Raw genomic sequence first — 17,837 nt, forward strand, 5'->3', positions numbered from 1 at the left:
TATTTCTGGTGCCGCGAGGCTTTCAGCCATACCACACGCACCAGACACACTGAGTGACACTCACACTCTGCAAATTACCAAGACGGGGTGGGGCCTGCTCAGGCAGACTCAGCAGTTGTTGCTAACGCTGTGGCACACCTGGGGGCCCAATCTCCCGATGTGACCCTAGTGCATCACATCCTGTGCTGGAGGAAGAGGAAGTGAGGTCAGAAGCGGCAGTGGACTCAATCTGAGCGTCGAATCCTCCGAGATGACAGCATATGAATTTTAGCTCAACTATGACATTGTAGAACATCAGATCAAATTCAATGAGACCTAGAAGAAAGAAGAATGTGATTGAAATATTCCAAGTCTCCTCCGTCTCTCCTGTGAAGACCATAATTCTCCAATCCCTTCCCCACCACCTCCGAGGACCCAACTCAATGCACTTCTGTTGCCAGCCTTGAACGAATGAAGCACTGATGTAGTGTAGTTCCTACATCCCTGATAGGCTCTGTGCAATGGAATAATATACACTATAGTTTTGACATAGAACTGAAGTCAGTATGTCTCTATCGAGCACATTAAACTTAATTACTTGTGTGTGCTAGCTAACTCAGACGTCACTAGAAACTTCTCGAATAAACAAGAAGGGATTTGTTTCTGACAAACGCATAAACATGACAACTTTGTTTCCCTTAGAATCGGAACAATCTCAGAATCGTGGAAACAATAGATAACAGTTTCACTCAGTCAATCGTGCATGCTTCGTTTCTACAGACTTTCACAGAAAGAGAGAGATGGACGTTTCAATATAATGGGTTTATTGAACAGTCTCATTTCTCATGCAAGAGTTATGAACTACTACAATCGTAAGACAGAATGCAAAGTATAATGCGTACAGCGTTAGCAGTAAAATAATATAATACTGCAATAGCATGGTCTGTAGCTATAACACATATGCATAAAATACATACATAAATAACATAGGCTAAAATGTGAATACTCATCTGATGCTTCTAGCTAGTTCTAGCCCAGTGCACCTAACCTAAGTGTAGTATGAGGTAAGAAGTAGGCCTAGTTGGCCTATAGTTTAGATTGGCGTTGCCAAGATTTGCCAAAAGTCCCTCTAGGTTCTAGTTTGCTCCATACCTTAGAATGAGTGAGGTTGGAATCTCTTTCCGGGTCTCGATCTCTAACACCCCGCAAGGGGAGTCCGAAACACTGGAGCTGGATACTCTGTGAGGAGGATGACAGCGTCTGGTCAGTGCGTCAGGCGGGGACTTGACTTCCTTCGGAACTTGCCGTGGTGAGCCGAGTCGTGCAAGTAGGCAGCCGAACCGTGGTTTGCCATGGTAAGTGAAGGTATATTTATACTTTGAAGGTGTTTAGGAATGCCAGTATTGACATACAAGTTGGGCTTAAGGAGGCCTAAGAGTCTGGTTTTCCAAGAACTCGTTGTGACGAAGATGAACGGATGTAGGTGGCCATGCCTGTATTTGGTTAGCATGGAGAATGCCTAAATAGGGGTAGGATTTCTATGCCTAAATATGGGCAATGCGAATTGTGCCTACATAAGGTCATAAATCGGAAAAAAACTATATACGGTATCTAAATCGACACACAACACTGAGACAGCCATCTTGTGAGATGCTCTGTGCATTGTTTAAGTAAACAGCCAGTGTGCGTACAGTCAGTCATGCGAAGTTCATTTTTAAAGAAGGAGGTGTGCCCTCCAATGCCAGGAACACCTCGCCCCTCAGAGCACCTTACAGCCCCTGATGTGTGACGCATCTGGAGGGCACAAGACATCCCAGGCACCGCAGACCAGGACTGCTTGGACTTTACACCCCTCCCCCAAGTGACATCATTATTTGTATCAAGGTTCCATACCAACGTTAAATAGTAAAGCACTACGAGGCACTGCCGAGAGATTGGGGCTAAAATATATGCATATAAGGAGCACTGGGGGAGGTGCACATATCCAGCTTTGCTCTGGGTTTAGGTTCTCTCCATTTATAAATGGCTTAGGGCCATATGTATCAAGATACCCATTTGCGATTCTCAAATAGAGATTTTTAAGAAATCGCTATTTGAGAATCACAAATGGGTATGTATGTACAAAATCGCAATTTTTTCGCGATTCCTTAGAATTCCTTAATTGCGATTAGCAAATTGCGAATCGCAATTAAGGAATACTTTTCCATTCATTTCTATGGGCCAGGAGGCCCATAGGAATGAATAGGAAGTTATTCTCAATTTGCGATTCGCAATTTGCTAATCGCAAATTGAGAATAATTTCAAAGGTGCAGGGGTGTCCAAAGGACACCCTGTTGCACCCCTGAAATATGCATGGGAGCACATGTGGCGCACATACATGCCCTAAAGGCATGTATGTGCGTCACATGGCACTTTGAAAAATGCAAAAATGTGAATTTTTCAAGGAATTCGCAACTTACCACCAACTAGAAGTTGGCGGTAATTTGCGATTACTTAAGGGCATTTTGCTAATTTTTTTTGCTACATACATTGCATTAAAGGAATCGTAAAATTTGCGATTCCTTAAATGCAATTGCAAAATAAGGAATCGCAAAGAGGGAGGAGTCCGTTACTACTCGTGTCATCATTCCTCAGAGGCCCCCTGTCTGCTCTCATCAGATGTAACATGATTATTTCACAGCACGAAGAGCACCTAGCATTGCAGGTGATTGAGATGAGATGATCTGATAATTAATTGAGACCCAGTATCTGCAGGCGCAGGGCTGCTCTGTCTCGTCATCCTTCAGGTTTACATCTGCAAGAGATCTCAGATTTCATTTAGTTCTGCAGACAGTAATCTCAGCAGGCTGCAGGGCTGCTCTGTCTTGTCATCCTTCTTCGGTACCAATCAATCAATCAATCATTGTATTTATAAAGCGCACTACTTACCCGTGAGGGTCTCAAGGCGCTGAGGGGAGGGGGTGTTGCTACTGCTCGAAGAGCCAGGTCTTGAGGAGTCTTCTGAAGGTGAGCTGGTCTTGGGTCTGCCGAAGCTGGGTGGGGAGGGTGTTCCAGGTCTAGGCGGCGAGGAAGGAGAAGGATCTGCTGCCGGCAGTCGTTCGTTGGATGCGGGGGACAGCGGCGAGGGCGAGGCTGGTGGACCGGAGCTGGCAGGTGGGGGTGTAGAAGCTGAGTCGGCCGTTGAGGTAGGCTGGTCCAGTGTTGTGGAGGGCTTTGTGTGCATGGGTGAGTAGCTTGAAGGTGCTTCTCTGTTCGATGCGGAGCCAGTGTAGGTCTCAGGTGGGGGGTGATGTGGCTGCGGTGTGGAACGTTGAGGATCAGTCGAGCGGAGGCGTTTTGGATGCATTGCAGTCGTCACAGGTGCTTGGCCCGGATACCTGCGTAAGAGTGCGTTGCCGTAGTCCAGCCTGCTGCTGACGAGGGCCTGGGTCACAGCCCTTCTAGTTTCGGTGGGTATCCACTTGTAGATCCTGCAGAGCATGCAGAGGGTGTTGAAGCAGGAGGAGGAGACAGAGTTGACCTGCTTTGACATGAAGAGAGAGGGGTCGAGGATGATTCCCAGGTTGCGTGCATGGTCGGTGGTTGTGTGTACTGTTCCTAGCGTGGTAGGTCACCAGGAGTCGTCCCAGGCTGAGGGGGGGGATCTGAGGATGAGGACCTCTGTCTTGTCCGAGTTCAGCTTCAGTCGGCTGCTCCTCATCCATTCGGTGACGGCCTTCATTCCCTCGTGGAGGTTGGCTTTGGCGGTGTGCAGGTCCTTGGTGAGGGAGAGGATCAGCTGGGTGTCGTCAACGTAGGAGATGATGGTGAGATCATGTTGGCGGGCAACTTGGGCGAGGGGGGCCATGTAGATGTTGAACAGTGTCGGGCTGAGGGAAGAGCCCTGGGGTACGCTGCAGATGTCGGTGGCTTTGGAGCGGAAGGGGCCGAGGCGGACGCTCTGGGTTCTCCCGGAGAGGAAGGATGTGATCCACTCCAGGGCCTTCTTTTGGATTCCTATATAACAAAACAATTGCCAATACTGCTCAAATATTTTTATCAAAGACTCAATAAGCTGAGTTCATCATTCTCAACTTGATAGACCACTCTTTCAGTCCTGAAATATATCTCAAAAAATATAAATGTATTTCTTTTCAAAACATTTTTTGGTTTTTTCTTTTGCTTTTAGACATCAAGCGATCATGGATCACAATTTAAAGTAATTCTACTTGTTTTTGAATCAACGCAAAGAAGGAAATCTAATAATTGAAGGAAAATAGTGAATATGTACAATAAGGTGTTGAAAGGATTGTGTCAAACAAAGACAAAAAAAGACGAACTACAGATATTTCAAACACTTATTCATCAAACATCCAAAACGTCACTTATAACACAGATATTCAAAACAATATATAACACATACAAAGTGGTGAGGGGAAGGAAAATTATGTACAAGTGATTAGAAGTAAAAAACGATTAGAAGTAAAAAACTTGAATCAATTCTTTTAACAATCCAGGATCAAAAGGAAATATAAGATGTTATTCCTATACTACCCTCAGTAGTTTGGCCCTCTCAAATATTTACAACTAGGATGGGCCTGGGAGAACTCGGAAAATAAATTTCTCTTTTGAAAAACACTTAGTAGCTAGGTTTCAATACAATCAAATGAATCCAATACAAATCATGAAGTCATAAAGTCAATATAAATAGGTCTGTCAATACAAGTAGGTCGACGCGTTTCGAATTCCGTTAGTTCATGGGACTCTCTTCAGGACCAAAACAGATAAAATCTGGAAAACATCAAATTAACAAGAAACACCCAGTCAATATCAGCAACCAAAAGAGACTCTCAACTTAACATTCAGAACAACACTCACTCACGTAGTACCTGTAGGGGTTTCTTCTAAATGTATTTGATGATAGCTGTGGGCATAAAATTGTATGTTTCTGTCAGTTGCTGAACCTAGGAAGCGTGGAACTCATGGCATTAGTTATAGCTTTTACTCACTGGGATCAAGGCACATATATCTCCTTTTTAAATGACATCTGTTAGTCAACCTCAGTTCGATAGGTGGAAGTTATGTTCTTCAATCTCGATATTCCATATAAGTGTCCTGGTGGGAGGAAGGGGAAGGAGAACTAAGGGGACGGGGGGGTTACCCGTAAGTTGTTTGACAGAAAATAGACGTGTTTGGACGCACGTAGCCACTTGGGTCAATGGTAAATAACCTAACGGTATTGATGCATGCCTACTTATCACGCTTAGGGCCGAATGTTTAGATTGCTAAATACCGCGGTGACTAAGGGCATGTTAGTGGACTTTGGAAAGCAAATGAATCCAATACAAATCATGAAGTCATAAAGTCAATATAAATAGGTCTGTCAATACAAGTAGGTCGACGTGTTTTGAATCCCGTTAGTTCATGGGACTCTCTTCAGGACCAAAGCAGATAAAATCTGGAAAACATAAAATTAATAAGAAACACCCAGTCAATATCAGCAACCAAAAGAGACTAGCAATCTATTCAGCACTTGAGGGCACGCACTATTCCATCAGGATTGATAGTCAAAAACATTCCGGTGATCTTCACAGAGGACGCGATATATAAAAAAGACTATAGCTTCATAGAAACCAAATGTAGCCGTGACCTCATGGTACTAACCATAGAAACTGCCCAACGACTTTCTAAAGAACAACTGAAAGAGATTTAATCATTGGAAGTAGCCATAAAAAATAACCAACTGATCACGGATTCAAAATCCTTACTAGAAAAAATAGACAAGGAAATATTGGACTTCAAAGACTATACAGTCACCCAAAAAGAAAACAATTTTGAGAGAGACAAGAACATTTTTTCTATAGACAAAGCATATCCGTATCTCCAACTGGATTTTTATTTGTGACCGGAAGCAAAAATATTTCTCCCGGACAACCAAGGCAGATCGCGGAACAAATATATAACTTTTTCAGATACATCTTCTTCAGGTGGAAGTAATTCAGATAGTGGCAACTACCGACAACCTTTCTCACGACGCGGTGGATATTAATCAAATTATCCACAGAACTTTCAACCAAATTACCAACAAAACATTCCCCAACAACAACAACAACAATAACAGCCTTTTTTATCACGGGGCAAAACAAAGCCCAGAGGAAAAACGAGATATCAACAGCCATGGGAAATGTCCACGAGGAGACACAACTACAAAAATTAGAAGAATCACCAATTTACAATCTTTCTACTAAGTCCCTCACAGAAATTGAAAGAAGCGTCTTGGAAAAAGGATTAACTTTTGTGCCCACAAAAACTATGGATTTTGTTAGATTAAAAACAGAATTCATCGAATTCTGTAGAAAAATTAGACTAACCACCTTTTTTTCTGGAAATGAAATAACTCCAAGCACAGAAACAACTGGACTAAGGAAAAAATCCAACTTTTGTCCACCTGCATATAAAGTCCCTAAGGAAGTAATAACTTTTGAAAAAACAGTTCTCTCTGCCATTTCATTTGAAGAAAAAAAGAAGCGGAGTTACATCAAACCCAACCTCTCAAAAGCTCAAAGAGATGCGTTATGTAATCTAAAAAATGACGATAACAGTATAATAAAACAAGCCGATAAAGGCGGATCTATTGTTGTCTGGGGAACAAATGAATAATTTGCTGAGGCCACCGCCAACTGATAGACCAGGAATGCTATCGCTAAATTGATCATGACCCAACTCAAGAACTCCAAAAATATCTATTCTCTATATTAAATAAAGGGTTTGCAGAGGGTTTTCTTGGGAAAAACGAATTTGAATATCTGCAAAATAGACACCCTCAAACACAACTGTTCTATGTACTGCCAAAAGTACATAAAGACGAAAGATCGCCACCAGGGAGACCGATCATCTCCGGTTGTGAATCACTTTGCAAACCCATATCCAAATTCATAGATTTCTTTCTGAAACCATTCATGTCACAAGTTAAATCATATTTACAAGACACAACAGACTTCATCAACAAACTCAACAGCTTACCGTTTACCGAAAACCAAGATCTACTTGTCAGTATGGACATTGTGTCCTTATACACACAAATCTCTCAAGATCAGGCCCTAGAGGTCTTTGAATTATACTTAGATCGGAGAGATCGACCAACCAAGATTCCCACCCAATTCATCTTAGAGCTAGCAAAAATGGCCCTCACGAGGAATTATTTTAAGTTCAAAGATGACTTTTTCTTCCAAATTAAGGGAGTTGCGATGGGCTGCCCTTTTGCCCCCGAGCTAGCCGTACTATTTATGAGCCAGTATGAAGAGACCTTTGTTTACAATAATAACCCCTACAAAGAATGGATTGGAGGTTGGGTCCGGTTTATAGACGACATCTTCTTCACCTGGACAGGAAGTGATGATGAACTCGAAAACTTCCACGGGTGGCTAAATAGCCGGACTTTCTTGGATGTAGAAGTCTATTGTTCAAATGGGGAGTTGGTGACAACTTTGTATCGGAAAAAATCTGACAGAAATAAAGCGCTCCATTTCTCGAGCAACCATCCGAGAAGCCTTAAACAAAACTTACCATTGGGCCAATTCCTCCGTATAAGAAGAAATTGCGCGTTTAAGGAGGAATATATGGAACACGCAAACTTGCTCAGAGAAAGACTACTCCAAAGAGGATACCCTTCCAAACTTTTGAAACAAGCACAAAAAAGAGCATGGTGGACGCCACGGGAAGAACTGCTGAAAAAGAGAGAACGAGAGAAACAACCCAGAATTGTTTGTGTTTCCACCTATTGTCCTTCATCAAATTGGTTAAAAAAGACCATTCACCAAAGTTGGCATCTATTAGAAGAGTTAGATCCTCAATTCAACAAAGAACCCCTTTTTGCTTTCAAAAAGGACAAGAGCATTGCAATCAGATAGTACAGGCAACAGTACCAAAAGCACGCAACCCTACGTTGAGAGACTATGTGGGCTTACCACCCATAAAAGGCCACCACAAATGTGGTACGTGTGTAAACTGTCTATCAACAATGGAAGGAATACTGTTTCAACATGACAGGATTTTTTGGAAACATGACAGTTTCACAAACTGCAACACCCATAATGTGGTCTATGGAATTGTGTGTCCATGTGACAAATTGTACAGCGGAAAAACAAATCAAGAAGTACGACAGAGAATCTCACAACACAAATCGAGACTGAAAAAGAAGGTGCTCACAGCACCATTAGTACAACATTGGATAGAAAAGGGACACAATGACAACGATTTAAGATGGACAGTCATCTCCAAAATCGACCCAGATGCAAGAGGTGGCGATCAAGAAGCAAAACTAAGACAGAGGAAAGCCATGCTCATACTCAAATTCAATACTGCGACTAGTGGGTTTAATGAAATGTCGGAACTTTACAATTTATAAGACCTATTGCAAAGTCTGAACTATATAAATGGAAGTAAGTGGACCCAGGCAACATCTAAAATTCTACATTACACACATTGACAACTATGAGGACAATATCTTCTGAAAGAAAATGAGACAGTTCAAAGACTTCGGTGATGTTCCATCCTAACATCGGAACTCTGTTATTAAGCACCGTATACGTGATGTGCATTAATGGCGCCTAAGTTAATTGCCGAACGAGCTCATGGAATAGACATAAGAATTACGGTAAGAATGCTCGCAAACAACTGCGCCTCTTCGTTCACAGTACCTGGCACATATGGAACGCAAGATTTAATTTGGGCATGTTTAAATATCGGACATTTTCCCGCACACAAGGCTCCGACTTTCCGCCTGCCTCGGTCCTCTTATATGCTTTGAGTTACCGCTGTACTCCGTATTTTAGGATAAAAAGACTTTGGATATGTTCCATCCTTACACTTGCACTACTCCAGAAAACTACAAATCCCAATACACTATGCGAGAATCGAAACCCCGCTATTAAGGGCCGAAAACATTACGTGCAGTAGTGGCGCCAAAGTCAATTGCCGAACGAGTTTACGGAAGACACAGCAGACATACGGTAAGAGCTCTCGCAAAACCACTGCGCCTCTTCGTGTACAGTACCTGTCACACACGAATCGTGAGATTTAATTTAGAGACATTGCCACGCTTACTAGGCTCAGATGCACTGCTTTCCAAAGTCCACTAACATGCCCTTAGTCACCGCGGTATTCATCTTTTTTAGCAATCTAAACATTCGGCCCTAAGGGTGATAAGTAGGCACGTATCAATACCGTTAGGTTATTTACCATTGACCCAAGTGGCTACGTGCGTCCAAACACGTCTATTTTCTGTCAAACAACTTACGGGTAACCCCCCGTCCGATGGTCACATCAACGTTAATGTGTTGTGAGTCAGTTGGTACACAAAACACTACCCTTAATTCTCCTTCCCTTTCCTCCCATCAGGACACTTATATGGAATATCGAGATTGAAGAACATAACTTCCACCTATCGAACTGAGGTTGACTAACAGATGTCATTTAAAAAGGAGATATATGTGCCTTGATCCCAGTGAGTAAAATCTATAACTAATGCCATGAGTTCCACGCTTCCTAGGTTCAGCAACTGACAGAAATATACAATTTTATGCCCACAGCTATCATCAAAGAAATTTAGAAGAAACCCCTACAGGTACTACGTGAGTGAGTGTTGTTCTGAATGTTAAGTTGAGAGTCTCTTTTGGTTGCTGATATTGACTGGGTGTTTCTTGTTAATTTGATGTTTTCCAGATTTTATCTGTTTTGGTCCTGAAGAGAGTCCCATGAACTAACGGAATTCGAAACGCGTCGACTTGTATTGACAGACCTATTTATATTGACTTTATGACTTCATGATTTGTATTGGATTCATTTGATTGTATTGAAACCTAGCTACTAAGGGCTAGATGTAGGTAATTCCCATTTACAGACTCTTAAATACCGAATTTTACCGATTCAGTATTTAAGAGTCTGTAAATGGGAAGGGGGCAGATGTAGGTAATTTGAAAATCTGAATTACCGAATCTGTAAAATTCGGTATTTACCGATTCTGTAAATACAGAATCGGTATTTCCCATTGAGTCCTATCCTATGGGCTTTGAAGCCCATAGGAATCAATGGGAAATACCGATTCTGTATTTACAGAATCGGTAAATACCGAATCCTGCAAGGGTGCAGGGGGTGTCACTTTGACACCCTCTAGCACCCCAAGTACAGGCTTGTGTGCAATGTGGCACACATACATGCCCTAAGGGCATGTCTGTGTGTCACATTGCACTGGTGTGCATGCACAGATGTGCATGCACACCTGAATTCGGTATTTTACCACACAATAGGATTGTGTGGTAAAATACTGACTCTTAAGGGCCTGTGGCACTGTAAACTGTGCCACCTACATTTATAATTACAGAATCGGTATATTTACCGAATCGGTAATTTTACGGAATCGGTAAATATACCGATTCTGTATTTTTCAGCCCCCTACATCTGAAAACCCTATTACCGGTCGGAAATGGCCGAAATCAGCCGTTTCCGACCGGTATTAGGGCTCCTACATCTGGCCCTAAGTGTTTTTCAAAAGAGAAATGTATTTTCCGTGTTCTCCAAGGCCCATCCTAGTTGTGAATATTTGAGAGGGCCAAACTACTGAGGGTAGTAAGGAATAACATCTTATATTTCCCTTTTGATCCTGGATTGTTAAAAGAATTGATTCAGGTTTTTTACTTCTAATCGTTTTTTACTTCTAATCACTTGTACATAATTTTCCTTCCCCTCACCACTTTGTATGTGTTATATATTGTTTTGAATATCTGTGGTATAAGTGACGTTTTGGATGTTTGATGAATAAGTGTTTGAAATATCTGTAGTTCGTCTTTTTTGTCTTTGTTTGACACAATCCTTTCAACACCTTATTGTACATATTCACTATTTTCCTTCAATTATTAGATTTCCTTCTTTGCGTTGATTCAAAAACAAGTAGAATTACTTTAAATTGTGATCCATGAACGCTTGATGTCTAAAAGCAAAAGGAAAAACCAAAAAATGTTTTGAAAAGAAATACATTTATATTTTTTGAGATGTATTTCAGGACTGAAAGAGTGGTCTATCAAGATGAGAATGATGAACTCAGCTTATTGATTCTTTGATAAAAATATTTGAGCAGTATTGGCAATTGTTTTTTTATACATGAATTTGGCGCAGCTTTACTGCGCTTAAGCCAAACCCATCCTTGTTCCTAGGCTTCTTTTGGATTCCGGCATCTTGGAGGCGTGTCTTTAGTGTGCGGTTGCAGACCGTGTCGAAAGCGGCTGACAAGTCTAGGAGGATGAGGACTGATGTCTCGCTGTTGTCTAGTTGAATCCTGATGTCATCTGTGGCAGCAATGAGGGCTGTCTCGGTGCTGTGGTTTCTTCGGAACCCGGACTGGGATGGGTCTAGGATGTTGTCCTCGAGGTAGCGGATCTTTTGCATGTTGATGACTTTCTCGATGACCTTCGCCAGGAACGGGAGCAGAGAGATGGGCCGGAAGTTCTTGAGATCCTTGGGGTCCGCCTTGGGCTTCTTGAGATGGGCGTTGATCTCAGCGTGCTTCCAGCTTTCCGGAAATGTGGCTGTCTCGAGGGAGATGTTGATTACTTTCCGAAGATGGGGTGCGATGGCTGCGTCTGCTTTGTTAAATATGTGGTGTGGGCAGGGGTCTGAAGGTGATCCTGAGTGGATGGAGTTCATGATCTTGCGTGTTTCGTTGTCGTTGACGTTGGTCCAGGAGGTCAGGCGGTTGATGTGGGTGGTGTTCGCCGGGGGTGGGGTGGGGTCTTGCGCTGTCTGGGCAGTCGTGGTGTTGAAGCTGTCATGGATGTCAGTGATCTTGCCGTGGAAGAAGGTGGCCAGTGAGTTGCACAGTTCTTGTGAGGGCGGGATGTCGTTGGCGTTGGCGCTGGGTTTAGAGAGTTCCTTGACGATGCTGAAGACTTCTTTGCTGTTGTGTGCATCCTTCAAAGCCCGCCTTTGAAGGACGATCTCTTGGCTGATCTGATGAGGTGGTGATGTCTGTGGGTGGCGTCCTTGTGGGCTACGTAGCTGTCCGATGTTCATTCATGGAGCCATTTCTTCTTCAATTTCCGGCATGCTCGTTTGAAGGTCTGGAGTTTTTCGGTGAACCAGGCGCCTTTCTTGCCGGTGCGGCTGTTGAATGGTTTCTTGAGCGGGGTGAGGGTGTTGGCGCACGCGTCGATCCATTGTCTGAAGTTGCGGGCAGTGGTGTCTGGGTCGGTGGGCGGGTTCTGAATGAGGGTGTTGGTCAGCTGGTCTTTGGTGTCTTTGCTCCAGCAGCAGCTGGGCAGCTGTTGGGTGCGATGGTGCGTGGTGGGCTTCTTGTAGGTGAAATGGATGCAGCGGTGATTGGTCATCCTTCAGGTTTACATCTGCAAGATAGCTCAGATTTCATTTAGTTCTGCAGACAGTAATCTCAGCAGGCCGCAGGGCTGCTGTGTCTTGTCATCCTTCTTGGGTACCAGAGTACTTCAATTGAAGCTGAGGTATTACCTTTAGACTACTGGTGCCGGTACGTGTTTTGCCACCAGTGTCCTTCCATTTCTGGTGTTCTACAGCAGTTTCAAGTTCTTAGGGCCCGATGTAGGTAGGGCTTTACCGATCGGTATCGGCCGAAAATACCGATTTTTGGCCCTTACCGATCGGTAAACAGCCATCGAGATGTAGGGGACCAAAAACAGACCGATTCGGATAGAAAACCGATTCGGAATGTGTACCGAATGTGAAAGAATCCGATACGTACATACCGAAAATCGGATATGTAACGATTCGGAAAAACACCGATTCGGTTACAAAGACCGAATCGGTCCCACTACCGATTCGTTAGCGACACCGAATCGGAAAATCACCGATTCGGTCCCACTACCGATTCGTTAGCGACACCGAATCGGAAAATCACCGATTCGGTCCCACTACCGATTCGTTAGCGACACCGATTCGGAAAATCACCGATTCGGTCCATGTACCGAATCGGAAAAAATACCGATTCGGACATGATCCGATTCGGAAAACATGCCGATTCGTATAAATCTCCGATCGGGAAATTCCCCGATTCCGACAGTTGGGGAGATGTAGGGAGGCACAGAAACACCGAAATCGGCTCAAAATCGGTAGAATTCACTCGGTATTTACCATGGATTGCAATCAGGTGGTAACCAACTCCAACCCATATAAACAGTCCCAAAATGCATTGCAACTTGCAGGATGGCAGCTTTCTATGTCATTGCGAGGCGGCTACGGCTACAGCAGGAAGGACTGAGGGAATGGCTAAGAAATGAACAGGTCTACAGACAGAGGATAACCCTGTTCATGCTCACTGAGGCTGAGATCCTACAGAGATACAGGCTGGACTCTGACACCATACTTGAGCTCATCAGGGACCTTAAGCCATACTTGGACCACCACACCCCAAGGGCACACGCCATCCCTGCGCACGTCCAGGTGCTATGCAGCCTACACCTGGTAGCGTCTGGCAGCTATCAAAGTGGAGCAGCAGCAGCAGGAGGGGTGAGCCAGAGCAGCCTGTCAAGGTTCTTCCACATATTCCTTGACGCCATGATAGACAGGATGGACCAATACATCTCATTCCCTGCAACCCACGCAGAACTGCTACAAACCAAAGCGGACTTCTACCAGATGGCACACTTTCCCCAAGTCATCGGTTGCATAGATGGCACGCATATTCCGATTTGCCCACCAGCGGACACCGAATACATATACCGCAATCGGAAATCGACACACACCATCAACGTGCAGGTGATCTGCAATGCCAAGTGCACCATCACAGACCTGGTAGCAAAATTTCCAGGGAGTACCCATGACTCCTATATATTCCAACAGAGCGGCATATATGCACGGCTGATGGCTGGCGATTTTGGAGAAGGATACCTCCTAGGTGAGCCACATCATCAGACCCCCATAACACATAGTAGGTAGGTGTAATACATGTATGCATGTGTCTAATGTGACCCCTTTCTCTTCCAGGCGACAGTGCATATGCCCTCCGCTCATTCATACTCACCCCCTACCTCAACCCCTCCACACCCAGCCAAAGGAGGTATAACCGTGCCCACATACGCACCAGGAATGTTGTTGAACGGACCTTTGGCATCTGGAAAAGTAGATTCAGATGCCTGCACAAGAGTGGAGGTGCAAGGCAGTATACCCCCATCACCTGCTGCAAGATCATAGCTGTATGTGCAATGTTACACAACCTTGCGGTCAAGAAGGGCACTGAGGTGGAGTTGTCTGACTACGAGGACTATGACGACGACGAAGCTGTGCCACTGACACAGCCAGCTGGGGTGTGTACGCCATGTGATGGCAGATACAGACGTGAGGAGATCACTGAGAACTATTTCTGACTGAGTACAGATGCAAAGACAGCTAAATGTTGGTTGGAAAATAAACTTTTTAATAGTGATGCACCACAGTTACATCACTGAAGTGCATAAAAAAATGGAGTCTGTCAAAACAAATAAAGTCCAGGGTTCTGGTATGATCATCCCCCCTTGCCAGCCTATTTTTTGGCCCGCTTTCCAGACCCACTGGGGTGTCCCTCGGCCCCCTCCGAATGGCCAGCAGCATCAGCGGAGCGCCTGGTGCTCCTCCTTGGCTCTGATGCAGCGCTGGCCGGGCTGCTGCGGCTGCTGCTGTCACCAGCATCACCCAGGTCCAGGGCAGGATTGGAGGCGGCGTTCGATATTAACATGGCCTCCATGGCCGTGGTGATCTTGGCCATCCCCCTGGTCAGCTCTGCAGTATGCTGACTCTGCACCGACTCCTGATTTGCGCTACGCTGGCACAGCTGTGCAGTCGCCGCTGCAAGGCGGGCCATGGCCCGGTTGAGCACCCGGGCATCCCTCCTGCGCGCAACCTCATGCTCCTCCTGCCTGGCAGAGGAGTGGGTGATGGCAGTGGTCAGCCTGCCCAACCCTGCTGCCACCTCCTTGTTGCTGTCCACAACAGCCTGGAACCCCTTCACCAACTCCCCCATCTGCAGGTTGTGCTGCAGGAGCTGGCGTTGGCAGGCCATGGTGGATCTGGCCTGTTGGCGCTGGATTTTCACCATCTGGCCCTCCAGGCCCAGGAACACACTGCCCTCCCGTGCTGGTGCAGCAGTGGTGGTGGTGGTGGTGGTGGTGGTGGCACGGCGTCTGGCACTGCTGCCTCCGGCCTGCTGAGTGGGCTGGGGTGCCACTGGTGGTGGTGTGGTGCTGGCCGGTCCCGGAGCCCCTGCTCCCAGGACAGGTAGGACGGGTGGCAAGGCCACGGTTGTGGCAGGAGATGTTGTCGGCGGAATGGTCTGCCGTGTTGGGGAGTTGGATGGGGAAAATTCCAAGGGGGGTGAGCTGGGCAGTACTGGGGAGTGCACTGCCTGGAAATCAATCACCAGGACTCCCTCCATTCCAAGCCCTGGGGTGTCTCCTTCCTCATCCTCTTCCTCCTCCTCCTGGCCAGGCTGGCTGGTGCTCGGCCCTGCCACTGCAGTATGTGAAGTCGAAGCTCCCTCTGCTGCCACAGTGGTGCCGCCTGATGGTGCCCCTAGGTACAAAGAAGCATTTGTAAACTGAGTGCCGATGTATTACAGTCAGTACAATTATGGCATTCCACATGTCCTTGCATCTCCTTACACCGTGTCACACTGTTTCCTGTCTTGTGATTCTGCACTGACATATTTGGCTAACTCCTGCTGACTACATGTACCATGATGCTTGTCTCTTGTATGTTGGTGACAGTACAGTGCTGGTGTTTGCCTATGCATTGTGTATAATGGGGAGGTGTCTGGTAGGGTGTGTCATGATGCGCATGCTTCTTACCTGTAGCTGTGGCCATCGCTGTGCTGTCCAGGGTCCCGATCCCTACAATGCTCTCCCTCTCGATGGTGCTGGAGACAATTTCCTCCAGCTCGGTGAGGGGTGGCGCCGGGTTCTTGCCTCCTCCGGTGAGTCCTGCCTGCCTTTGGAGGTCGGCCAGCTTCCTCTTGGTGAGGCTGCGGAGGTCATAGAACCTTTTCTTAAGTTCCTCAATGGACCTGGGGGTGACTCCAGCAGCATTTACCTTCTGGGCGATCTCTGCCCACAATCGCCTCTTGGTGCTGTCTGGCACGTTGAGGGACAGCTTGCCAAAGAGCTGGCGGTGCACCCTCACCACCTCCTCAACCAGCACCTGTAGTTCTGTGGTGGTGAATTTTGGCTTCCTCTTTTGGGAGGACTTCTGGCTTCCTGCCTGATCTGCCATATTCTCTTGCTCCTGCTCAGTCTGCAACCTCCTTCTCCCACTGCTGCTAACTGTGTGTTGGGCTCAGGCAGGCTTTCCAGAAACTTCTAGAAACTTCTTAATTGGCTGCACCTGCCAGGGTTGCCACTCCCTGTTTGGGTGGGGGAGGGGGAGCCACCTCATTGGCTGAATCGCCTATTGCCGAGTCTGGTTTTACCGATTCGGTAAAATCCGAATCGGTAAAATCCGAATCGGTAAAATCCGATTCGGTAAAATCCGATTCGGTATTATCCGAATCGGTAAAAGCCGAATCGGGTCATGCAATGCATTCCTATGGGCTTTTTCGCCATGGGTCTATGATTGCCGAATCGGTTTTTACCGAATCGGCTTTTACCGATTCGGTATTCGCCGAATCGGAAATATCCGAATCGGTGGTAGCCGATTCGGTATTTTCCGATTCGTTGTTGGCCGATTCGGTACTTTCCGATTCGGACCGAGCTGAATCGGAACGTACCGAATCTCATTACCGATGCCGACCGAATCGGTCTTCAGTCGGTATTTATTTCCTACATCTCGTTTTCCGATTTCAGAATACCGATTCGGCCCGCCTCGGTATTTTGAAATCGGAAAATCCCGTTTACCTACATCGGGCCCTTAGTTCTTGGAGTTTCTTGTTGCTCAAATGGCTTTTATGTCTGATATTTAGAAGTTTCCTTAGTCTTCATTGCATGATTTTTGCTCGCGAGAATGTGTCACTCATAGTCGTTGGAATGTCACTCATAATTTCACTTAATTATAAAAATGTCACACATGGCAATCTAAATCCTTAGCAGCTACGCGCCTCTATTTCGCCTCTGTGAAGCACGGTACAGCCGTCTCCGTAAAAAGCATTACTTCAAATGTTTTTTTTTCACGTTGTCCTTTTGTTGCACTGAAAGGGGAGGGGCACCCACAAAATAGAAGTCTTCGACCGCTTCACCCGACTGATCGTTTAGTTTGAAATGCATGCTTTTTGCCTATCAGACCAGTACTCTTACCTAGAGGGATGTGGTCAGTCGGCTAGACTGCCGACTTTGGTGCTGGAAACCAGGGTACGAGCCTCGGGGTCGCGTCTACATCCTGTGATTCTGACCAAATCACTTAACCTTCCTGTGTCTGAATGTGTCATGTAAAGAGCTCCAATACCTTCGAGTTCGCGCTACATAAAATATGCTAAAAGAAAAACTGAGTGACGCCCTTCGTTGCTCAGTTTCACTTTCATAGCAGTGACGTGTTACAGTGGTTCCACCCTCCTCTCTCCAGAGCACCGCGGAGCTGCTGAAGGGATCAGACGAGACTCAACATTAACTGACCATGGGGCAGAGCGGAGACCCCAATGGACCGGAATACACGCCTGCGACCGTCCAGGAGCCGCTGACGGGACCCGAGGGTCTCTGGGTTGAGGAGTCCCTGCTGGCCCCGAGGATTGTGTCTGAGATTCCCCCAAAGCCAGGCTTGCACTGCTGTAAGTACATCGGGTCTCGCCCAATTGTGCGCCTCGGGAGGAGCTGTGGTAACTGCTGTTTTTCATATAAACAGTCCCTTACGGCAGGCGCCGTCTTGTACTAGGTCCCTGCACTTCTTTATATGAAAGGAGA

General features: G+C 45.9%; 1 protein-coding gene across 1 annotated transcript in view; it reads left to right on the top strand.

Moving 5' to 3' along the window:
• The first annotated feature begins 17,500 nt into the window (after positions 1–17,500).
• The window catches only part of LOC147665200 (killer cell lectin-like receptor subfamily B member 1B allele B), a 44,053-nt gene continuing 43,716 nt past the window's right edge, over positions 17,501–17,837 (top strand). The window contains exon 1 of the mRNA XM_086949680.1: positions 17,501–17,704. Within this exon, the coding sequence (XP_086805806.1) occupies positions 17,554–17,704 (151 nt within the window). The 5' untranslated portion in view covers positions 17,501–17,553. The remainder of the gene's footprint in view (positions 17,705–17,837) is intronic.

Source organism: Lissotriton vulgaris, unplaced genomic scaffold (genome assembly GCF_964263255.1).
Source record: "Lissotriton vulgaris unplaced genomic scaffold, aLisVul1.2 SCAFFOLD_1867, whole genome shotgun sequence".
NCBI lineage: Eukaryota > Metazoa > Chordata > Amphibia > Caudata > Salamandridae > Lissotriton > Lissotriton vulgaris.